Source organism: Halichoerus grypus, chromosome 13, assembly GCF_964656455.1.
Source record: "Halichoerus grypus chromosome 13, mHalGry1.hap1.1, whole genome shotgun sequence".
NCBI classification, from domain to species: Eukaryota; Metazoa; Chordata; class Mammalia; order Carnivora; family Phocidae; genus Halichoerus; species Halichoerus grypus.
The window spans coordinates 44,611,897-44,630,812 of record NC_135724.1 but is presented as its reverse complement, the minus strand read 5'-3'; the positions used below and the strand labels follow the sequence as shown (position 1 = coordinate 44,630,812).

Here is an 18,916-nt window from a genome sequence, read left to right as displayed (position 1 = left end):
ATAGTTTAATTTAATAATTTAGTAATAAATTATTAAAATCTATTCTTTGTACAGAACACCTAATAAACAAAAATTATCTTTAATAAGCTTAAAATTCAAGAAGTATATCTGGTTAAATTGGAGAATTTTTTTAACTTTTTTTTTAGGAATTTTCTAAAAACTTAATAATGAGGGGCGCCTGGGTGGTTCAGTTGGTTGAGCGACTGCCTTCGGCTCAGGTTGTGATCCTGGGGTCCTGGGATCCAGTCCCGCATCAGGCTCCCCCCACTCTGCCAGGAGTCTGCATCTCCCTCTGCCTCTGCCTGCCACCCCCCCTGCTTGTGCGCTCTCTCTCTCTCTCTCTGTGTCAAATAAATAAATAAAATCTTTAAAAAAAAATAAAATAAAAAATAAAACCTTAATAATGAATTAAGTGAAAAGCAGGATAAGCAATTCCTATTAGCCTTCGACCTTCTTTTAAAATTAAGAGACATGTTTATGTACTCAATCTCAGGAAATGTCACTGTCAGTCAAGTCTCCAAACTCTCTCCCTTACCTTTCATATGTATTCAGTAATTTGAGTCCTGCTAGTCTTACTTCAAATACTCCTTAATAGGACTTCTCTTTCGGTTTATACTTTCCAATTATGTACTGCCTTCATCTTCATTATCATCAATGTTTCCTAGGTACCTCCTCCATATGACATCGTGAATTGTTTTATTTAATCCTCATAACAACATTATAGAATAAGTATTATCTTTCTCATGTTGTAAAAATGATTCATGGTACACAACATCAAATGAAGTTGCTAGTACCAGAATAGGAATATTTTCCTTAATACGCATATCCTCAGAATGTCACTGGATACTTCATTTAAAAAGCCTGGAAATATAAGGTCTTCAAATCCTAGATGCACATTAGAATCACCTGAGAAGCTTTTAAAATATGCAGCCAATGTAGAGAACCACTAGACTGTGATCATCCAGGTTCTTCCTAGCTCTAAAATTTTTAATTCTGTAGAAATATTTCCAGATTGTATGTCTTAAAATGAACTACAACAGAAAGACTCTTTACTCCCCAAGTTTTTCCCAAATAAAAATTAAATTAATAAAAACTTTTCTTGGAGGGCACCAGGGTGGCTCAGTCAGTTAAGCATCATGATCTCGGTATCCTGATATCAAGCCCCCAATCTGGCTCCCTGCTCAGTGGGGAGTCTGCTTCTCCCTCTGCCCTTCCCCCCCACTAGTGCACGCTCTCTCTCAAATAAATAAATAAATAATCTTAAAAAAAAAAAACTTTTCTTGGGGTGCCTGGTTGGTGCAGTTGGTTCAGTGTCCGACTCTTGGTTTTGGCTCAGGTCATGATCTCAAGGTCGTGAGATCGAGTCCTGCATTCAGCATGGAATCCGCTTGAGATTCTCTCTCCCTCTCCCTCTGCCCCTCCCACTCATGCACATAGGTGCTCACATTCTCTCTCTCTAAAATAAATAAATAAATAAACTTTGTTTTATTTAAACTGTTCTCTAATAATTCTTTCCTAAACCAATGGGGCCTACCAGTTTGTATACATTAATACCACCAGATGACAAAAATAAGTGAACAATAACTAATATTAGGCTAAAACTTTAAAAAATGCAATTTTTTCAAGGAGAAGGAAAGACTTACACATAACACAGTCATATTTTCTAATGGTAAAATGTTCCTAGTTTATATATGAAAATAATTACGTCAATGGTTTATGCTATTTCAGAAAGTAAATACCAACCCTGAGAACTACTATTCAAATGATGCCTCCAAGGTTTACTAAGATAAACAGGGCCCCAAGTGCATATACTATAGGAGCCAGACCAGCGTACGTTTTCAATTACGTCAGCTTTTTATAACTATTTGGTCTCTTTCCACACCACCTTTGCTGGTTACACTGCATGTATGTATGCCTGCCTATAGACCATACCTCCCCATTTCTGATTTGTTGCTTCCAAGCTACAGGCTTAAAATTAAAGAAACAAACTTGCTAAAATATGTATAAGGTTAAGAATGAACAGCTTTGTTTTGAACTTATAATGCTTCTGTAGTAAGAATACATAGGGCCCAAACAAAAAAGTGAAGTGCACTGGCTTTATAAGTTATACTTTTTTCCTTACAGATCTTTTTCCATTTATTCCTGGTTTTTTAATTCTTGACTTTGTTTCGAACAGGAGAAGCTTGCTAGATGTAGCCTAGTTCCAGATATATGAAATAGTACTATAAATACATAATTCCTCTTTTGGGGGGACATGAAAAAAACTGAAAGTTAAACCTATATATAATTATCAGCATATTTCCAATTCTCACAACTAGTTTAATGAAGTGAAAAACTCCATTCTGGAAAACTTTTTTTACCCCAAAACATACAGTTCTTTTTCAGGATCAAAATTTCTCAAACTATACTTATGAACTAATAGTATAGTCTCCCTTTTGGCAGACTGATTGTATCCATTTTGTATTGTTACTCTAGTTTTCCCAAATTGACATTACTTCCTCTTTCACCTCCAATCCCAACTGCTTTCCTTCTAGCTGATTTCTTCCCTCTCTCAAGCCCCACTTTACTTTACTCAATCAATTCTCTCTTATTCCTTCTACTATGAGGATATATTTATTTCTATTTTTTTCAAAAACTCCTCCTCCTTTGTTAACTTCTCAAGCAATGTGACCTCCAAAATGTTCATATTTTTTTATGAAAATTTGGCCATGTATTTTAAATTAAACCTTGATCAACATTAGGAGGCAAAAATTTTATTCCAAAATATACAAATGGCAGTTTTTATATACGTTAGTAAAATATGATGTAAAATGGTGACCCCATATTAAAACAGTGAAATAATGGTAGATAGTTAGTAATGAAATGTGTCTCTTTCCTTTGTGATGGTTCTTAATCAGGTGGTGATCAAAATAATATAATACTTTTCCTGAATATAAGTGATAATAATTTTTACTGTCCTATTTAATCTACAGGGAAAAATGTAAATTCTAAAAAAACAAATACAAAAAACTCAGAATTTATAACGTAACAGGTGAGAACAGAATAGCAAATTCTAAGAGATTTTGTTGTACCAAAATGAATTTCTATGATAAGCTCAATTTTATCACATTGGCATCTCAAGAATTACTACCTTCCTAAAGAAAGGCAAGAGAAATGAGTAACTAAATCTCAAGATACATGATCTGACCAAACATTTCTGTACTCTACATAAAAGCTAGAGAGAACATGAGACATATCTGAGAGGCTGTAATGTTTAAGGCTTTAAGACATTTCTACGTTTTATGGAAACAATATTTCAAATCAAGACAAACTGAAAAAATCCACAGTTTGCACAGTATCATAAGTTACACAAAGAATTTCAATTGGCTAGGTAGAAGGGATACAGAATCAGCAAAGGACATTTTGCAAAGTACCACTTCCCAACTACCCACAAGATTCTAAATAAGACTACCTAAAGAGAAATATCCCCCTTTCCACCCTCAATGCCCTGAGACTTGAATCCCTGCCATAATGAGTTGTTATGAGAACATGTTGAGAATCTGTCATATCTTCAGATGTGCTAGAACAGGGGAACTAAGTTAAGACTCACTTAATTACAGGTCACCACGGTGATGATAAGCTAAATTCTTAACCTGCCACTTTAACCTATAATTTAGTCCCCAAATTAAAAGCGAACCCAGTCACATAACATTTTTTAAAAATTAACACCTAAGTACAAGAATAATGCTAGACCAAAAAAACTCCGATAATGATAAAGGCACTCATTTCCATAACAACAGAACAGAACAATCAAGACACTGCAGGTTGTAAAATTCAGATTCAAGCTCTATGAAGACCTAGCCAAGTTCTACCCTGATACACCACCTTAAGAGCAAATTGGTCAGGATTTTATTTCCTTTCCATCCTAGTAGCAACAAGACATGGTAGCATAATGCACAAACTGCTTTCAGTAAGGCCAGTGTTCAAATCCCATGCTACCATTTACCAACTATGAGTCCCTAGGCATGTTAATTAACCTATCTGAGACTCTATTTCCTCAACTATAGAAAGGGACTAATATCCTAAAGGCTTCTGAGGATGAAATACTGAAGGGAGTCAATGCATAGTAGTCATTCTGCAAGTGTCTGTTCTCTCTCCAAAGAAACAGTTATATTTGAGAATCCATAAAAGTAACTAATATTCTCTTAGTTATTCCATGGACAGCAAAACAGAATACAATTCTAATATTTAAAAGAATCATCTAAGGTAATGGCAAACTAGGATTCAAACAACTCTCCACTGAGGACAACAAAAAAAGCTCAACAAATATTTTAAAAATATGTTTAAAGATATGGAAGAGCAGACAAAAAGGTAAAAAATGATCAGGCCAAGTTCAGAAGAAGAAAGAAAATCCAGAGAGGTGGGCCCAAACTTGGGTGGGGGGGGCAGGTAACATTTGCTATGGACATATTAGCCAATCTATAAAGCCAGCTGATAATTTCCCAAAATTGATAAAAGACATCAATTCCCAGATTTCAGCAATCTCAACACACACCAAGCGGGATACATCAAAGAACTCCACACCTACACACAGTACAGCAAGACTTCAGAAAAAGACTTCAGAAAGCAAAAAATAGATTAACTTCAAAACAGTAACACCAACAACTATATTTCCAATAGATACAAGCTGGAAAACAATAATCTGTCCTGGGAAAAATATTCTGTAAGAACAATGGTGAAATTAAGGCATTTTCAGATCACCAAACAACAAACAAACCTGAAGGCATTTGTCACAAGCAAACCAGTCCTAAAGAAAATACTAAAATATGTTCTATAGGGAGGAAAAAGAAAATGATCTGAGAAAAAAGGCTGTAAATGAAGGGAGAAATTAAAAGCATCACAAATGGTAACAATGATAACTCTAATGAACACTAACTTAAAAAATCATTTGTGAGTAAACATGTAAAGATTTAAAATGCCTTACAATAAATGAGTCACTGAGGAATGAATAGAAATAAAGTATCCAAGTGTCCATGAATTGTCTGAGATGCACATTACAAACAGTATAATAACCACTGAAAGAATATTAATTTTATAAGTACGTAATTTCCAAACTAGAAAAGAGAAATAAAAAAATAATTAAAAGAAGGCAAAAAAGAACAGAAAAAAGGAATATACAACAGATGAGACAAAGAGAAATTACATTGTATGATGGTAACTTTAAACTTAGATACATGAATGATTACATTCAATATAAATGGATGGATTTAATGTTCCAATTAAAAGACTGCTACACTGGATTTTTAAAAAAATCTACATGCCGTTCATATCTCTAACACAAGGGAATGGAAGGTGAATATACCATGCAAACACTAAAGGAAACCAACTGAGCTATTCTAATATTGGATAATAGACATTAAGACAAAATGCATTATTAGACAGAAAGAGGGGAATACTTCATAATGACAACGTTACAAAGAACCAGACCTGTAATATTCTAAAATATATGTGCACTTACTAACAATGCCTCAAAATGTCATATTAAGCTAAAACTCTGAAGAGTTATAAGGAAAAAGAGACAATCCACAACTATACATTTTAAACATACATCTCTCAGTAACTGCTAGAACAAAGCATCAGAAAGGTTAAAAAAAAAAAAGTAAAGCTATAGAAGATTCAAACAAGATCACCACACTTGATCCAATAAATATATACAGGCATTGAGGGGCTAAAGAATACACCTTCTTTTTAAGTATACATAGAACATCTGTAAAAACTGACCATATGTTGCAACAGAAAACAAATCTCAAAGAATTCCAGAGAACTAAATCATATAAAATGTTATGTAACTACATGCAATAAAGCCAGAAATCATTAATAAAAAAATGATAAAATTTCCGTATGTTTGGAAACTAAAAAGTGTGTTTGTCAACCCATGTGTAAAGAAGAAATAATACTGGAAATTAGAAAATATTTGGAACTGAATAAATATGAATATACTACATATTAGAACTATAACTAGGGGGAAATTTATGCCCTTAAATGCATATATGAGTATTAAAAAATGAAAACTGATGAAGTAGGCATTCATCTCAAAATTCAGAACAGCAAAATACAGCAAAAGAAAGTAAAAGGAAATAATAAAGACAAGATCAGAAATTAATCACACTCAAACAAAAGAGCAATAGTTCACAAAATGTGGTCCTCAAGACTCTTTTAAAAGAGTCCAAAAGGTCAAAATATTTCCGTAACAATACTTTTATGCCATGTTGATATTTAAAGCAATGGTGCAAAAGTAAGAGAGTGGGTGTAACTGCTAGAGCCTTGGCATGAATCAAGGCACCAAACTCTACAGTAAATCATTGTATTATTGATTGCCAGACTAGCAGTTAAAAAAACTCACTTCACTTAAGAATGTCCTTGATGAAACAGTAAAAATTACTTAAATATTCTGGGACAAGGGGTGCCTGGGTGGCTCAGTTGGTTAAGCCCCTGCCTTCGGCTCAGGTCATGATCCCAGGGTCCTGGGATCAAGCCCCACATCGGGCTCCCTGCTCAGCTGGGAGTCTGCTTCATCCTCTCCCTCTCCCTCTGCTGGCCATTCTGCCTACTTGTGCTTTCTCTCTCTCTCTCTCCCTCTGTTAAATAAATAAATAAAATCTTTAAAAAAAAAAAAAAAATTCTGGGACAAAATGAGAAAATAATAAATATATCTGTTGCAAATCAAAGAAAGATGAAAGCACTCTGAGTTGCTTGCTGATCTATGCAGTTTTCATGGAACACCATTTTTAATTGAAAGAACAACTGCTAGACAAACCAGGCTTGGGTATCTGGCAGACATTTGCTCAAAAATGAACACAGTGAGCCTGGAAAACAACTGACAGCATTTGCTGCCAATGATTAAACTTGACCTTTCAAGGAAAAATTGGGAAGAAAATGGGAATATCTACCATCTTGAATTGGACAGCATCCTAATACTTAACTTCTGATGAGATTGGTGGTGATTTCAACAAATGTGGTTTTTAGTATCATCTAATGAAATATGTCAATATTTAGGGATGTACATGACTCAATGCACTTCTATTTCCCAAATGACCAAACATGTTACAAAATTATCCATGATTAGAAGATCCATCCAAAATGCAGGACAGACCAATGAACTCCAATGTACCAGAATAAGAAAAATATATTGATATTGTTTCAGATTCCATACTGCAAATAACCTTTAGGAAAAACACTTGTTGAGATCCTCTGTACTATCAAAGAAGATTATTGTACAACAATCTGAAAAGGCTATTAAAACAGTCCTCCCTTTTCCAACTCCATATCTGAGCGAAACTGGATTTTGTTCTATTTCAACTAAAACATATTACACTAAATTGAATTCAGAAGTAGATATGAGAATACAGCTGTTTACTATTAAGTCAGACATTTGAAAGAAATTTGCAAAATTACTAAACAATGCTATTCCTTTCTTACTAAATCTGTTCTAAAAGATATAGTTCTTTTTCCTTTAAAGAACGTTATTTACTTTAACATGCAATGGGTTTATTATTGTTCATTCTAAATGAGCTGATAAATACTTCAAAAATTTTCTCAGTCTTAATTTTAAAACTGAAGAATACTTACAAATATATCAATATATATAACCCATATAAAGTTCTTCAGAGTCCTCAATAATTTTTAAGTATAATGGGGTTCTGAGAACAAAAAGTTCTAGAAATGCTGCCACTGTGAAAAATCAAAGCCAAAAACTGATTCTTTGAAAAGACCAAAAAAAAAAAAAAAAAAAAAAGATAAACAACTGGCAAGAATGATCAAAAACATTTTATAAGAGAAGGCATAAATAAACTATGTTAAAAATAAAAAAGAAAATATCACCATAGATCCTGAGGACATTAGAAAGACAAGATTATTTCATGAACTTTATGTTAATAAATCTGAAAATTTAGTAAATGCTAAAAAGCACAATTTACCAAAATAGGCAACTCATAAAATATATGTTATAAATTGTCCTGTAACCAATAAAGAAATTGAGTTAGTAAACAAAAGCCGCCTCACAAAGAAAACTCCAGACCTAGACAGCTTTTCTAAAGAAGTACACCGATCATTTAAGAAACGGTAGCTTTATCATACAAATTATTCCAGATAAGAAAAAGTAGGAAAAGTTTCCAGCTCATTTTATAAAACCAACATAACCTCAAAATAAAACCCAGACAAATGCATTATAAGAAGAGAAAATTAAAGGTCAATTACACTCAAGAACAAAGACATAAAAATCTTGATCAAAATTTTAACAAACTGAATACAGCCATTTTTTTAAGAGACCATGCCCAAACCAAACCAAACCAAACCAAACCAAAGACCATTACCAAGTGGGTCATGAAAAAGTAGGTTAATTACAAGAATGCAAGATGGACTGCACATTAAAGAGTAAATCAATGTAAATCACCACATTAACAGATTAAAGAAGAAGAAATTTATGATCATCTCATTAGATGCAATAGAAGTATTTAATAAAATTTAACATCCATTCAAGATATAAACTCTTACTTAGCACAACAGAAACAGAAGGGAACTTCCTTAATCTGATAAAAGGCATCTACAAAAAACTACAGCAAGCATCATACTTATTAATGGTCAAACAGTGAAAGCTTTCCCTTTGTGATCAGGAACAAGATAAAGATGTCCTCTATCACCACTTCTATTCGGGAATGTAGTGGAGGTCCTAGCCAGAGAAGTAAGGCAAGAGAAAGAAATAAAAGGTGTAAGGATTGGGGCGCCTGGGTGGCTCAGTTGGTTAAGCGACTGCCTTTGGCTCAGGTCATGATCCTGGAGTCCCTGGATCGAGTCCCGCATCGGGCTCCCTGCTCAGCAGGGAGTCTGCTTCTCCCTCTGACCCTCCCCCCTCTCATGTACTCGCTCTCTCTCATTCTCTCTCTCTCAAATAAATAAATAAATAAAATCTTTAAAAAAAAAAAAAGGTGTAAGGATTGGCAAGAAAGAAACAAAACTCATTATTCACAACTTTGTTCGTGAATATAGAAAACAGAAGGTACCTACAGAAAAATTGTTAGAAATAAGAGTTGAACAAGACTGAAATTCAGTATCAGTGGCATTTCCGTGTAAATAGCAAATGCAGTAAGAAAATAAATCTTTGTTTAAAAAACAAAGACTCTTAAAATAGCCTCAAAAAATATGAAATGCCTAGCAATAAGTCCAATGAGAGATGTGCAAATCCTCTGCAGGGAAAATCATAAAACTCCACTGAAAGATATTTGAAGGATTAAATAAACGAAAATGTATGCAATGATCATGATTTGACAGACTCAATGTTGTGAAGATATAAATTCTCCCCAAGAGTCAAGATAATCTCAATAAAAATCAAACAGGATTATGTTGGACATGCTGATTTTTAAGCATATATGGAAATGCAAAGGACCAAGATAGCCAAGATATTCTTGAAAAACATAAGAATTTCTCTAACATACATCAAGATTTATAAGACTATGACAAGTGTGAAAAGATAGTGGAATTTATAAAAACAGACCAATGAGACAGAATAGAGACCCACATATATATGGACACTTGATAATATGAAATCGGTGGCATGACAAAACAGAGAAAAGTTATCATTTTGTTTTTCCAATAGATAATGCTGGAACAGAAATCTATCCATATGGAAACAATTGAAATTGAACCCATTCCTCACACCATTCACAAAAATAAATTCCACCTAGCTGGTAATCAAGTTCAAAGTAATAACCACATGAATTATTTCAGAGTCAAAAAGAAATGTATTGATTATATATTCCTAGTGGGATAGATCTTAAGGACAAACATCTTATTGTTAGTGGCAATCTTGGTATTGTTATACTGAAATTACTTCATATATGTAGTAGTATAAAGTAAATAAACAACCACAATAATGTCATTAAGCCAGCCAGTCCCATTGATCAATCTTAATATTACTAAAAATGGAACAACAGAGAGTTTTAGAATAAGAGAGAAGAGATAATACATAAAATCAAAGCTAAGTAAAAAACCTTTCCAGAAGGGAAATAGCATTAATTCAACACTTTATTTCTTTTTCTAAAAAATGTGTTTACTAGTTCTGTCCACCAAAAAAAAATACCTAGAAACAATGAAAACCCAGTAATAATGAATGCCCCAAACATCCAAAGTGTGGTCAATATCAATTCCCATTGAAAAAGTGCTGCCTGAAAAAATAGCCAAGGCAGAATAGTTCTGGGGAAGAAAATATAGTCAGCCTGACAGCTCTCTCAAATCCTGAAAGAAAAGAAGCTATACAAGAATACTTGAATCACGTCAGATGGACACAGCAGCCAAATGAACAGGCTCTCACTGACCAAAGAGGAAATAATCTGAAGTATCAGAAAGAATGACTGCAATGGACACATTAAAAATATAAAAACGTGTATGTTTAGATGACAATAATAAAAAAAAAAATCACTGGTCACCTTCACAGATTGCTAGAATTGTTATTCTGAAAACTGATAAGAGGCTAGAAACCAGCCTTTAATCGTGATTCTCATATAGGGACTCTCTATCTCAGGATAACCAAATACTTGATGAAGGGAAGTTTTTCTTAAAAAAAGAAGTACAGCTAATAAATACAGAAGGAACTGTAAAATTAGAAATTCATCATTCTGTGATCCCAATATGAAATAACAGATCTGGTCAACAAGCATCAATGACTGCTAAAACCATTAAGTGAAAGGTTGATGGGGAACTCTAATAGATTCATCAGGGCGGTATCAACTGCACCCATCGATCAATCTTTTTTTTCTTCCTTACGTAGACTTCACGCCCAACTTAGGGCTTGAACTCATGATCAAGAGTTGCATGCTCTACCAACTGAGCCAGCCAGTCCCATTGATCGATCTTAGTATTACTAAAAATGGGAACAACCAAAATGTTCCTCCTGATATGATACAATAGACAATACACAGCACCATTAATGAAATATTCTTTTTTAAGTGGAGTCCAACAGAGGACTGGGATCACAACCTGGGATCATGACCTGAGCTGAGATCAAGAGTCAGACACTTAACTGACTGAGCCACCTAGGGGCCCTTCAGTGAAATATTCTTAACACAAAACTGAACCTAACTCTGGGGCACCTGGGTGGCTCAGTTGGTTAAGCAACTGCTTTCAGCTCAGGTCATGATCCTGGAGTCCCTGGATCGAGTCCCGCATCGGGCTCCCTGCTCAGCGGGGAGTCTGCTTCTCCCTCTGACCCTCCCCCCTCTCATGCTCTCTCTCTCTCAAATAAATAAATAAAATATTAAAAAAAAAAAAAAAACTGAACCTAACTCTAATCAAGCCTCTCTACCTAATTATCAGTTTATAAGAAATAAGAGATGAAATGGAAGAACATGTTAAAGGACCATGAGGATACAATCAGCCAAATCCAGAATGTAAGAAACTCTACAAAATATATGACCCAGTTTCTTCAACAAATAAATGGAGAATAAAAAAGGTAAACTAATATAGATTCAAAGAGACTTCAGACACATACCAACCAATGCAACATGTGGACCTTGTTTGGATTCTGCAGCAAACAATCATTTAAACATTTGGGTATTTTTAAGATAATCAGTGAAAACTGAAGATAGCCTGGGTATAATAAGACATTAAGAAATTTTGGTTAATCTTGTTGGGTGGAATAATGCTGCTTCTCTGCTAGAAATGCATACTGAAGTATTTACCAGGAAAAGTATATGATGCCTGGGATTTGCTTTGAAATACTATACAGTTATTCATAAGTTATATGTACAATTACAAATTAAAATAAATAAATAAGTAGGAAGGTGGGTGAGTATGTGGGTGAATGGATGAATGGATATAACTTCTTCAGGGAGGGAAACAATTCTAGGTGAACTGATTCAAATTAAATATGAAGGCAAAACAATGAAGCTTTTAGATCATATAGAATACCCTCATGTTCTCAGAGGGCAGAATTTACTAAACAAAACTTTAAAATCACTAAACAAAAATGTGTTATCCTATACATAATTCTATGTAAGATTTTGTCTACTTCACACAATTTTAAAGGTACTTACTGCTGGTAAAAGAGACTGCATATTTTGATTAGAATCTGCTATTGTAGCAAGGTAGACCAAGTTCGTATGCAACATCTGCTGATACCTGTTAAAACAAAACAAATACCAATATTAAAAATAATTTTCTTCCTATCTGCTTAAATACAAATAGCATTCTAATTATTTCTCGAGTTTCATAAAAGATTTATGTTACCTGAATATCAATAGCACTTCAATTTTTTCCTAGTTCCTCTGCAAAATAATTCCAAATAATAGATACATTCAAAGATAATAACACACACAGAGATCATATCATGTGCTAGATACTGCTATAGTTGTTTTATATACCCCTATATGCAGTCAATCCTCAAACCCAGGCTATGAGGTAAAAGTGCTTATTTTCTCCATTTTACAGATGAGGCAACTGGGGTTTAGAAAGGTCAATAACATGTACAATATTTGCACAGCTCAGGAAATGGAATTACTGAGATATGTACTAGCTCTATACATAGTACTTGTGTTTTCTAAAAAGAGATCTAGAATGAAGGAAGTCAACAAAACTGACATGCTTATTCCCTTCCCCCTGCCACTTTCATATTGCCAAAAACCTCAAACCCAAGTCCAGGCAACAGGCTCTGCTGAAAATGTCAGGAAGGAGGCAGGAATCACACAACTTTTCTTTTACCAGCAGCAGTGACCAACAATTTATGCCTACTGCCCATTGTTAGGGCTCAGCATATAGAGAAAACAATGAATAGGTGTCTTCACTTACAAATACATATATGTATATGTATATGTATGTATGTAAAGAAAATAATAGGGCACTATTGAGACAGATATGAGACAGAAAATAATAGGGCACTAATACCATTAAGAATTAACTTTATAAAACAAAGCAAATTCTCACTAGTGCAATGAAGTGGTTAAGCATGTTCACTGTGATCTTAGGAATTAGTTTTGCTAACTCTCTGCAAATTGGTAGTGATCCAGTTACTAGTGTTTGTAAATCCTCCAAATACAAACTTATAAATCCTATTACCAAATTGTTACACTGTTTTAGAATTTTGTTTACCTAGAAATATTAAATACAAATTAAAATAATGAAAATAAGATAAAAGAACTTTATTCGGCTAAATAAAGTGTTCTAACGTAGATCCCAGATGAAGTCATTCTCTACACACCGTATGAGGAATCCTAGGAAATCTTTTGCTGCATTATTTTTTTCTATTAGAACTGGTTTTACTACTTTTTTCTTACTAAGAAAAAAACCCTACTTCTCACTGACCTTCAATTTTCTTCACTAACAAGTTTATGCTTTTTGTTTATTTTTTACAGCTTTATTAGAGGTATAACCAATATACAAAGACCCACACATATTTAACTTGTACAATTTGGTGAGTTTGGACATATGCAAACACCTGTGACACCGTCACCACAATCCAGGTAATAGACATAACCAACACTTCCCGAACTTTGTTTCCTTTTTTGTTTTTATAGTTTAAAAACAAGTTTAGGCTCTTAATGCTCCTCCTCACATATTACACTATGTTGCTCAATCAGACATGATAAAATGTTTGTTACAGTGATCCTTAGACAAAAGAAGACCAGGAATTATTATATTGTACTGAATTATCCATAATGCTTAATTACATTGTCAAAATTCTTAAAACAGCACTAACAGGAAACACTAGCTGAAACTATTTTATTATTCTGTAAAGATCTTGAATGGAATTTAGGATACAGGGTTCCAAAATCTTGTCATTTTTTAAAACCAGCCAGCCATTTTTAAAGATTTTATTTATTTATTTGACAGAGAGAGACACAGCGAGAGAGGGAACACAAGCAGGGGGAGTGGGAGAGGGAGAAGCAGGCTTCCCGCGGAGCAGGGAGCCCGATGCGGGGCTCGATCCCAGGACCCTGGGATCATGACCTGAGCCGAAGGCAGACGCTTAACGACTGAGCCACCCAGGCGCCCCACCAGCCAGCCATTTTTAATTAGAACATATAACCCAGGGGGACACCTGGGTGGCTCAGTCAGTTAAGCGTCTGCCTCCGGCTCAGATCATGATCCCTGGGATCGAGGCCCCCACCCAATCACATTGAGCTCCCTGCTCAGCGGGGAGCCTGCTTCGTCCTCAGCCTGTCGCTCCCCCTGCTTGTGGTCTCTTTCTCTCTGACAAATAAATAAATAAAATCTTAAAAATATATATATAACCCATTTCAAAGTCTACTCCTTGAAGTTTTTCTTTTCTTCTCTGAGTATTAATATGGCTTTAATATATTCAGATATGAGGTTTGCTGACCACCCTGCAAAAATAAAAACAACAAACTTTTTTAAGAGACTATGGCTTCCTCATGACCCTTTAAGAAAAAACTGTAGTCATGCTGATTAGTACTTAACAAGTCCACATTAGAATACTGTTAAATCTAATCTGCCACGCTCTCAAGGCCTCATTTGTAAAATAATGGGAGTTAAAGTAGATCTCCAAAGTCCCTTGTGGTTCTAAACATCTATAAATACAGCAACTTTTATGGAGTACTTTAGTTTTAAGACATTTCCCCAACCTAAATCTTTTTAACTTTTAATTTTTGAAATAATTTTAAACTTACAGTTTTAAGAATAGCATGAAGAATTCCCAAATATCTTTCTCCCACACTCCCCAATCGTCGGCATTTCACAACATTTGTCTTACTCCATCTCTAAACACACACACCAATATGTACACACATGCAAGCACACACACACTTTTTTTCAAAATCTTTTGAGAGTCAGTTACAGACATAATATCCCACTACTCCTAATACTTCAGTGTCAACTTCCTAAAAACAAGGAAATTCCCATATACAACCACAGTACAACAAATATTGATACAGTAATACCATGTAATCCACAAACCCATTCAAATTACTCCAATTGTCCTAATAACCCCAAATCTTTTACCTAATGTAAGCTATGTTATCTAACTTCAGTAGGTTTTCTTTTTTTGTAAACTGCATTATTTTTACAGCATTCATCAAGTACGCTTCCCTAAGATCATTCAAGACTCAAAGATGAATATTAATGAAAAGGTAGTATATTTAAAAAAAAGAAAAGGTAGTATATATTCATATTCTTTTACAAGTTTGTGTATACATCACCTAAAAAGCAATAAGCAAACATTCCTGGCTTCAGCTGACTCTACTGAAATGATAATAAAAAGTAGATTCTTCTACAAATATTAAAGAAATATTTTCCTGAGAAACTTTATTCTGTATATTTTACTTTTTTAATGTACATGTCTATTACCTCTAAAACAGTCTATATTAACAAAAGAAAACTGAGTATATATGATAAGGACAGATATAAACATATTCAACATTTTACATTTGACGATGGCAACTTCCTAATAAATACTGACAGATATTCCAAACACCCATAATTATTAACCCATTAAATGAGAGGCAGTTCCATGTCCCAAAAATTCCACTAAGAACCACTACATCAATTATCTGGAGTAAGGTCAAATAACCACTATTAAATTTATTGATATAATTAAAAAATGAACCTGAAAAAGTCAGAGCTCATTTTTAACAATAAATCTTTACCAAGAAACTATGAAGATTATATTTATAAGGTAACAAATATAATTTACAGAATAAAAGTTATCTTCCTAACTAGAGATTTAAAACTACATTCTTTTACATAATGATTAATACAAATTTTTTTTGCATGAAAACCACTTACAGGACACTCTGAAGTAGTCACACTCATGATGAAATACAAAAAATAAGGGTTGATTTAAGTAAAAATATAAGTTGATTTAGAAAATACTCAAACACTACAACAGAACAATAATATATTCTCACACATGTTATCAGAATTTAAAGGGAAGAGGATCTGTGCATATGAGCTCCACAAGTGATTTACTTTTATTGAGCATAACAGGAGTGTGTGCACATGTATGTAGATAAAGAGAGATACAGCAATATATACAGAGATGTTACCAGTGAAAACCTTTAGGTGGTGAGAATAGTGTTTGTTATCTTACTTTTACGTTATCTATGCTTTTTAATTTTCTACAATTCATATACTACTTTCATAAAAATAAAGTTATTTTATATTAAAAAAACACTGTCTTAGGCAGTTATCACATCTTAAGGAATTGTTTAATTAAAATTGACCTATCAATTCCCAGATGGCTGTCATTTATTGATGTTCCTCTTCATTTTCCTTTTCCTTCTCCTAATGCAAGAAACAAGAACATTTAAGGTTGAGAGGAGAAATTTTCTTCTCTTTACTCACAAACCAACACTAACAACTTGAAAAAAAAAAAAATCTAAACAGCTCTAAGAATGAAATTAAATCCATCAGGAAAAGTAAAATGTAAGATTCCATCTAAACCAATTTAAACCCCATCTGCACCAAATATGTGAGATGAGGTCTATTCCAATATGCAGAGAAGGGGGAAATGATCATATATACACAAAAAAGCTAAGAATATAAAGAATAAAACAGTATAAGCTTTTGTTGACTCAAGTTGGAAAGGCTGATTCTAGATCTGAACACATCCTATCCATGCCATGTACTGCTGGGTCCTTTAAGAAACTGAACCAGTCCTATGCCACAAAAATCCCTTGGCTCTATCTGGCAGTGTAAAAAGCCATAGATGAAAATAAGTATTCTAATCAGAGCCTGTCAACTTTTATTATCCCATGGCTGATCTGAAGCAGTGATCTCCTTACCACTGATGATTATCCATAGTTAAACTAAGGGAATAGATCAGCTAATTAATTTTTTAAAGAATATTTTGAAATATAAACAGACATGACTCATTGAAGAAACTATATAAAAGTAATGGAAATGTTCATATAAAATGCAAAATGTACAAATGACTAGAAAATAAAATATCCTAGTACTCAGACCTAAGTTTCTAAATATCATTCTCTAAAAAAAGAACCAGGGCTTGAAGAAACAGGTAATTCCAAACTGGGGCAGGAAAAAGAACAAGATGAGTCTAGAACATTTTGTGGTGCAAGAAAATAAGAAAATGCTCAAAAAATAATGAATACATATCAAAAAGTCAGCTTGAGGGGCTCCAGTGGTCAACATTGGGGACAACTAAAGAAAGAAAATAGAGTAACATTATAACCTAAAGAATACTGTTAAGAATCCATAAATCCGTTCAGATATAAATAAATGAATGAGTGAATGGGTGCAGGGAATGAGAAATGGTTTCCTTAGAGTAGGATTTCAAATAAATGTAGAAGGAATGACTGATTTAGTCACCATTTGGCAACCACCACAGTAATAACTGTTTCAGTCAAGAATCATTGGATGATGGATGCTAAAATAAATGCTAAAAAAAAAAAAGTACAAGAAGGAACAACATGTGTCTCAAAGTATCTGCCCAACAAGATACATATGAATTAAAAAGAGAAAAATAGTAACTTTACAATGGAGAAACTGGCAGGCCACACCTCAACTAACTGATTAAGATTCTCAGTACTGGGACAAATCATTATCATACAGCTACTTGAGAATGCACTGAGAAGGACACACCACCATATTTGTGATGCTCTTGCCAAAAGTGCTTAACATGAATCTAATCAAGGGGAAACACAAATCAAACCTAAAATGAGGGACATTACACAAAATAACTGCTATGTAATTCTTCAACAACATCAACAACATGAAAGATAACAGACTGAAGAATGGTTTCAGATCAAAGGTATACTCAAGGCATGTGACAATAAATGCAACATCTGATCCTGCACTGGATCCTAAACCTGAAAAAAATACATTAATGGGACGATTGGCAAAATTTTAAACAAGTCTGAAGATTACAGTACTGCATTATTAACAATTATACTCTGGTTATTTAAGAATTTGTGCCTGTTTTTATGAAAAACACACGGCGGTAATTAAAAGTAAGAAAGAATCATGTCTGCAACTTATTCTCAAATGTTTCAGAGAAATATGGAGAAGAAATGAATGATATGGAGAAAAATGAAAGTGAAGGGCATACAGGAATTTCTTATACGGTCTTTAAAATGTTTTTTGTAAGAATGAAATCATTTCAAAATAAAGTTTTAGAAAAAGATACCACTTTTCACCAACCAGATGAGCAAAAATTTTTCAAAGACGACTAAAATCCAATGCTGGCAGAGGATGTTGAAAACCAAGGCTCTAAAATCTGGCTGAGAGAAAGCAAACCAATACAATCTTTTTGCAGGGTAATTTGGCAATTTAGCATGGTCTTTGACCCAGCCATTCCATTTATAAAATTCTAACCTATTAAAAAACAAAAACATTTATCTAAATGTGTTTATGTAGATATGAGTGCCATGTGTGTAAATGCACAAAGAAATGTTTAGAAGGATAGGTAGTAAACTATTAAAAGTAGTTACCCCTGCAGAGAGGAGAGAAGCTTAAGATTGGAAAGTGAAATGTGACTTGCTTTTATCTCTACCAAATTTTATACTTTATGATTTTTTTTACAATGACCCTACATGACTTTTTCATTTCAAAAATGGTATTAAACAAAGAGAAAAAAGACAAAGTAACCAAGAGAGACTCAGAATTAGATAAAGGATGAATCAAGTAATAGCAAAAGTCCAGCACAGCAGGAAAGTGCATGCAGAGGCAAGAACCAGGGTTGTTGGAAAAATCTACTTGAAAACAGACCAGTGAGAGCTCTAGGGAAGACAGGTGTGTCACAAAATAATGGTGAGAATAAAATATTTTAGAGCTGCACTGTCCAATAAAGTAGCCACTAGGTAGAATGAAATGCAGCTAGTTCAAAATGATGTGTTACTAGAGTAAGATTCACAAGGGATTGCAAAGACTTAAGTATAAAACAAAAGAATATAAACTATCTCATTAATATATTTAT

At 33.8% G+C, this 18,916-nt stretch overlaps 1 protein-coding gene across 5 annotated transcripts in view; it reads right to left on the bottom strand.

The window, feature by feature from the left end:
• SS18 (SS18 subunit of BAF chromatin remodeling complex) overlaps positions 1–18,916 on the bottom strand; it is a 90,203-nt gene that overhangs the window by 67,081 nt on the left and 4,206 nt on the right. For all 5 annotated transcript variants that reach the window (XM_036098167.2, XM_036098163.2, XM_036098169.2 and 2 more), the window contains exon 3: positions 12,066–12,150. In XM_036098167.2, coding sequence (XP_035954060.1) covers positions 12,066–12,150 — 85 coding nt within the window. The remainder of the gene's footprint in view (positions 1–12,065; positions 12,151–18,916) is intronic.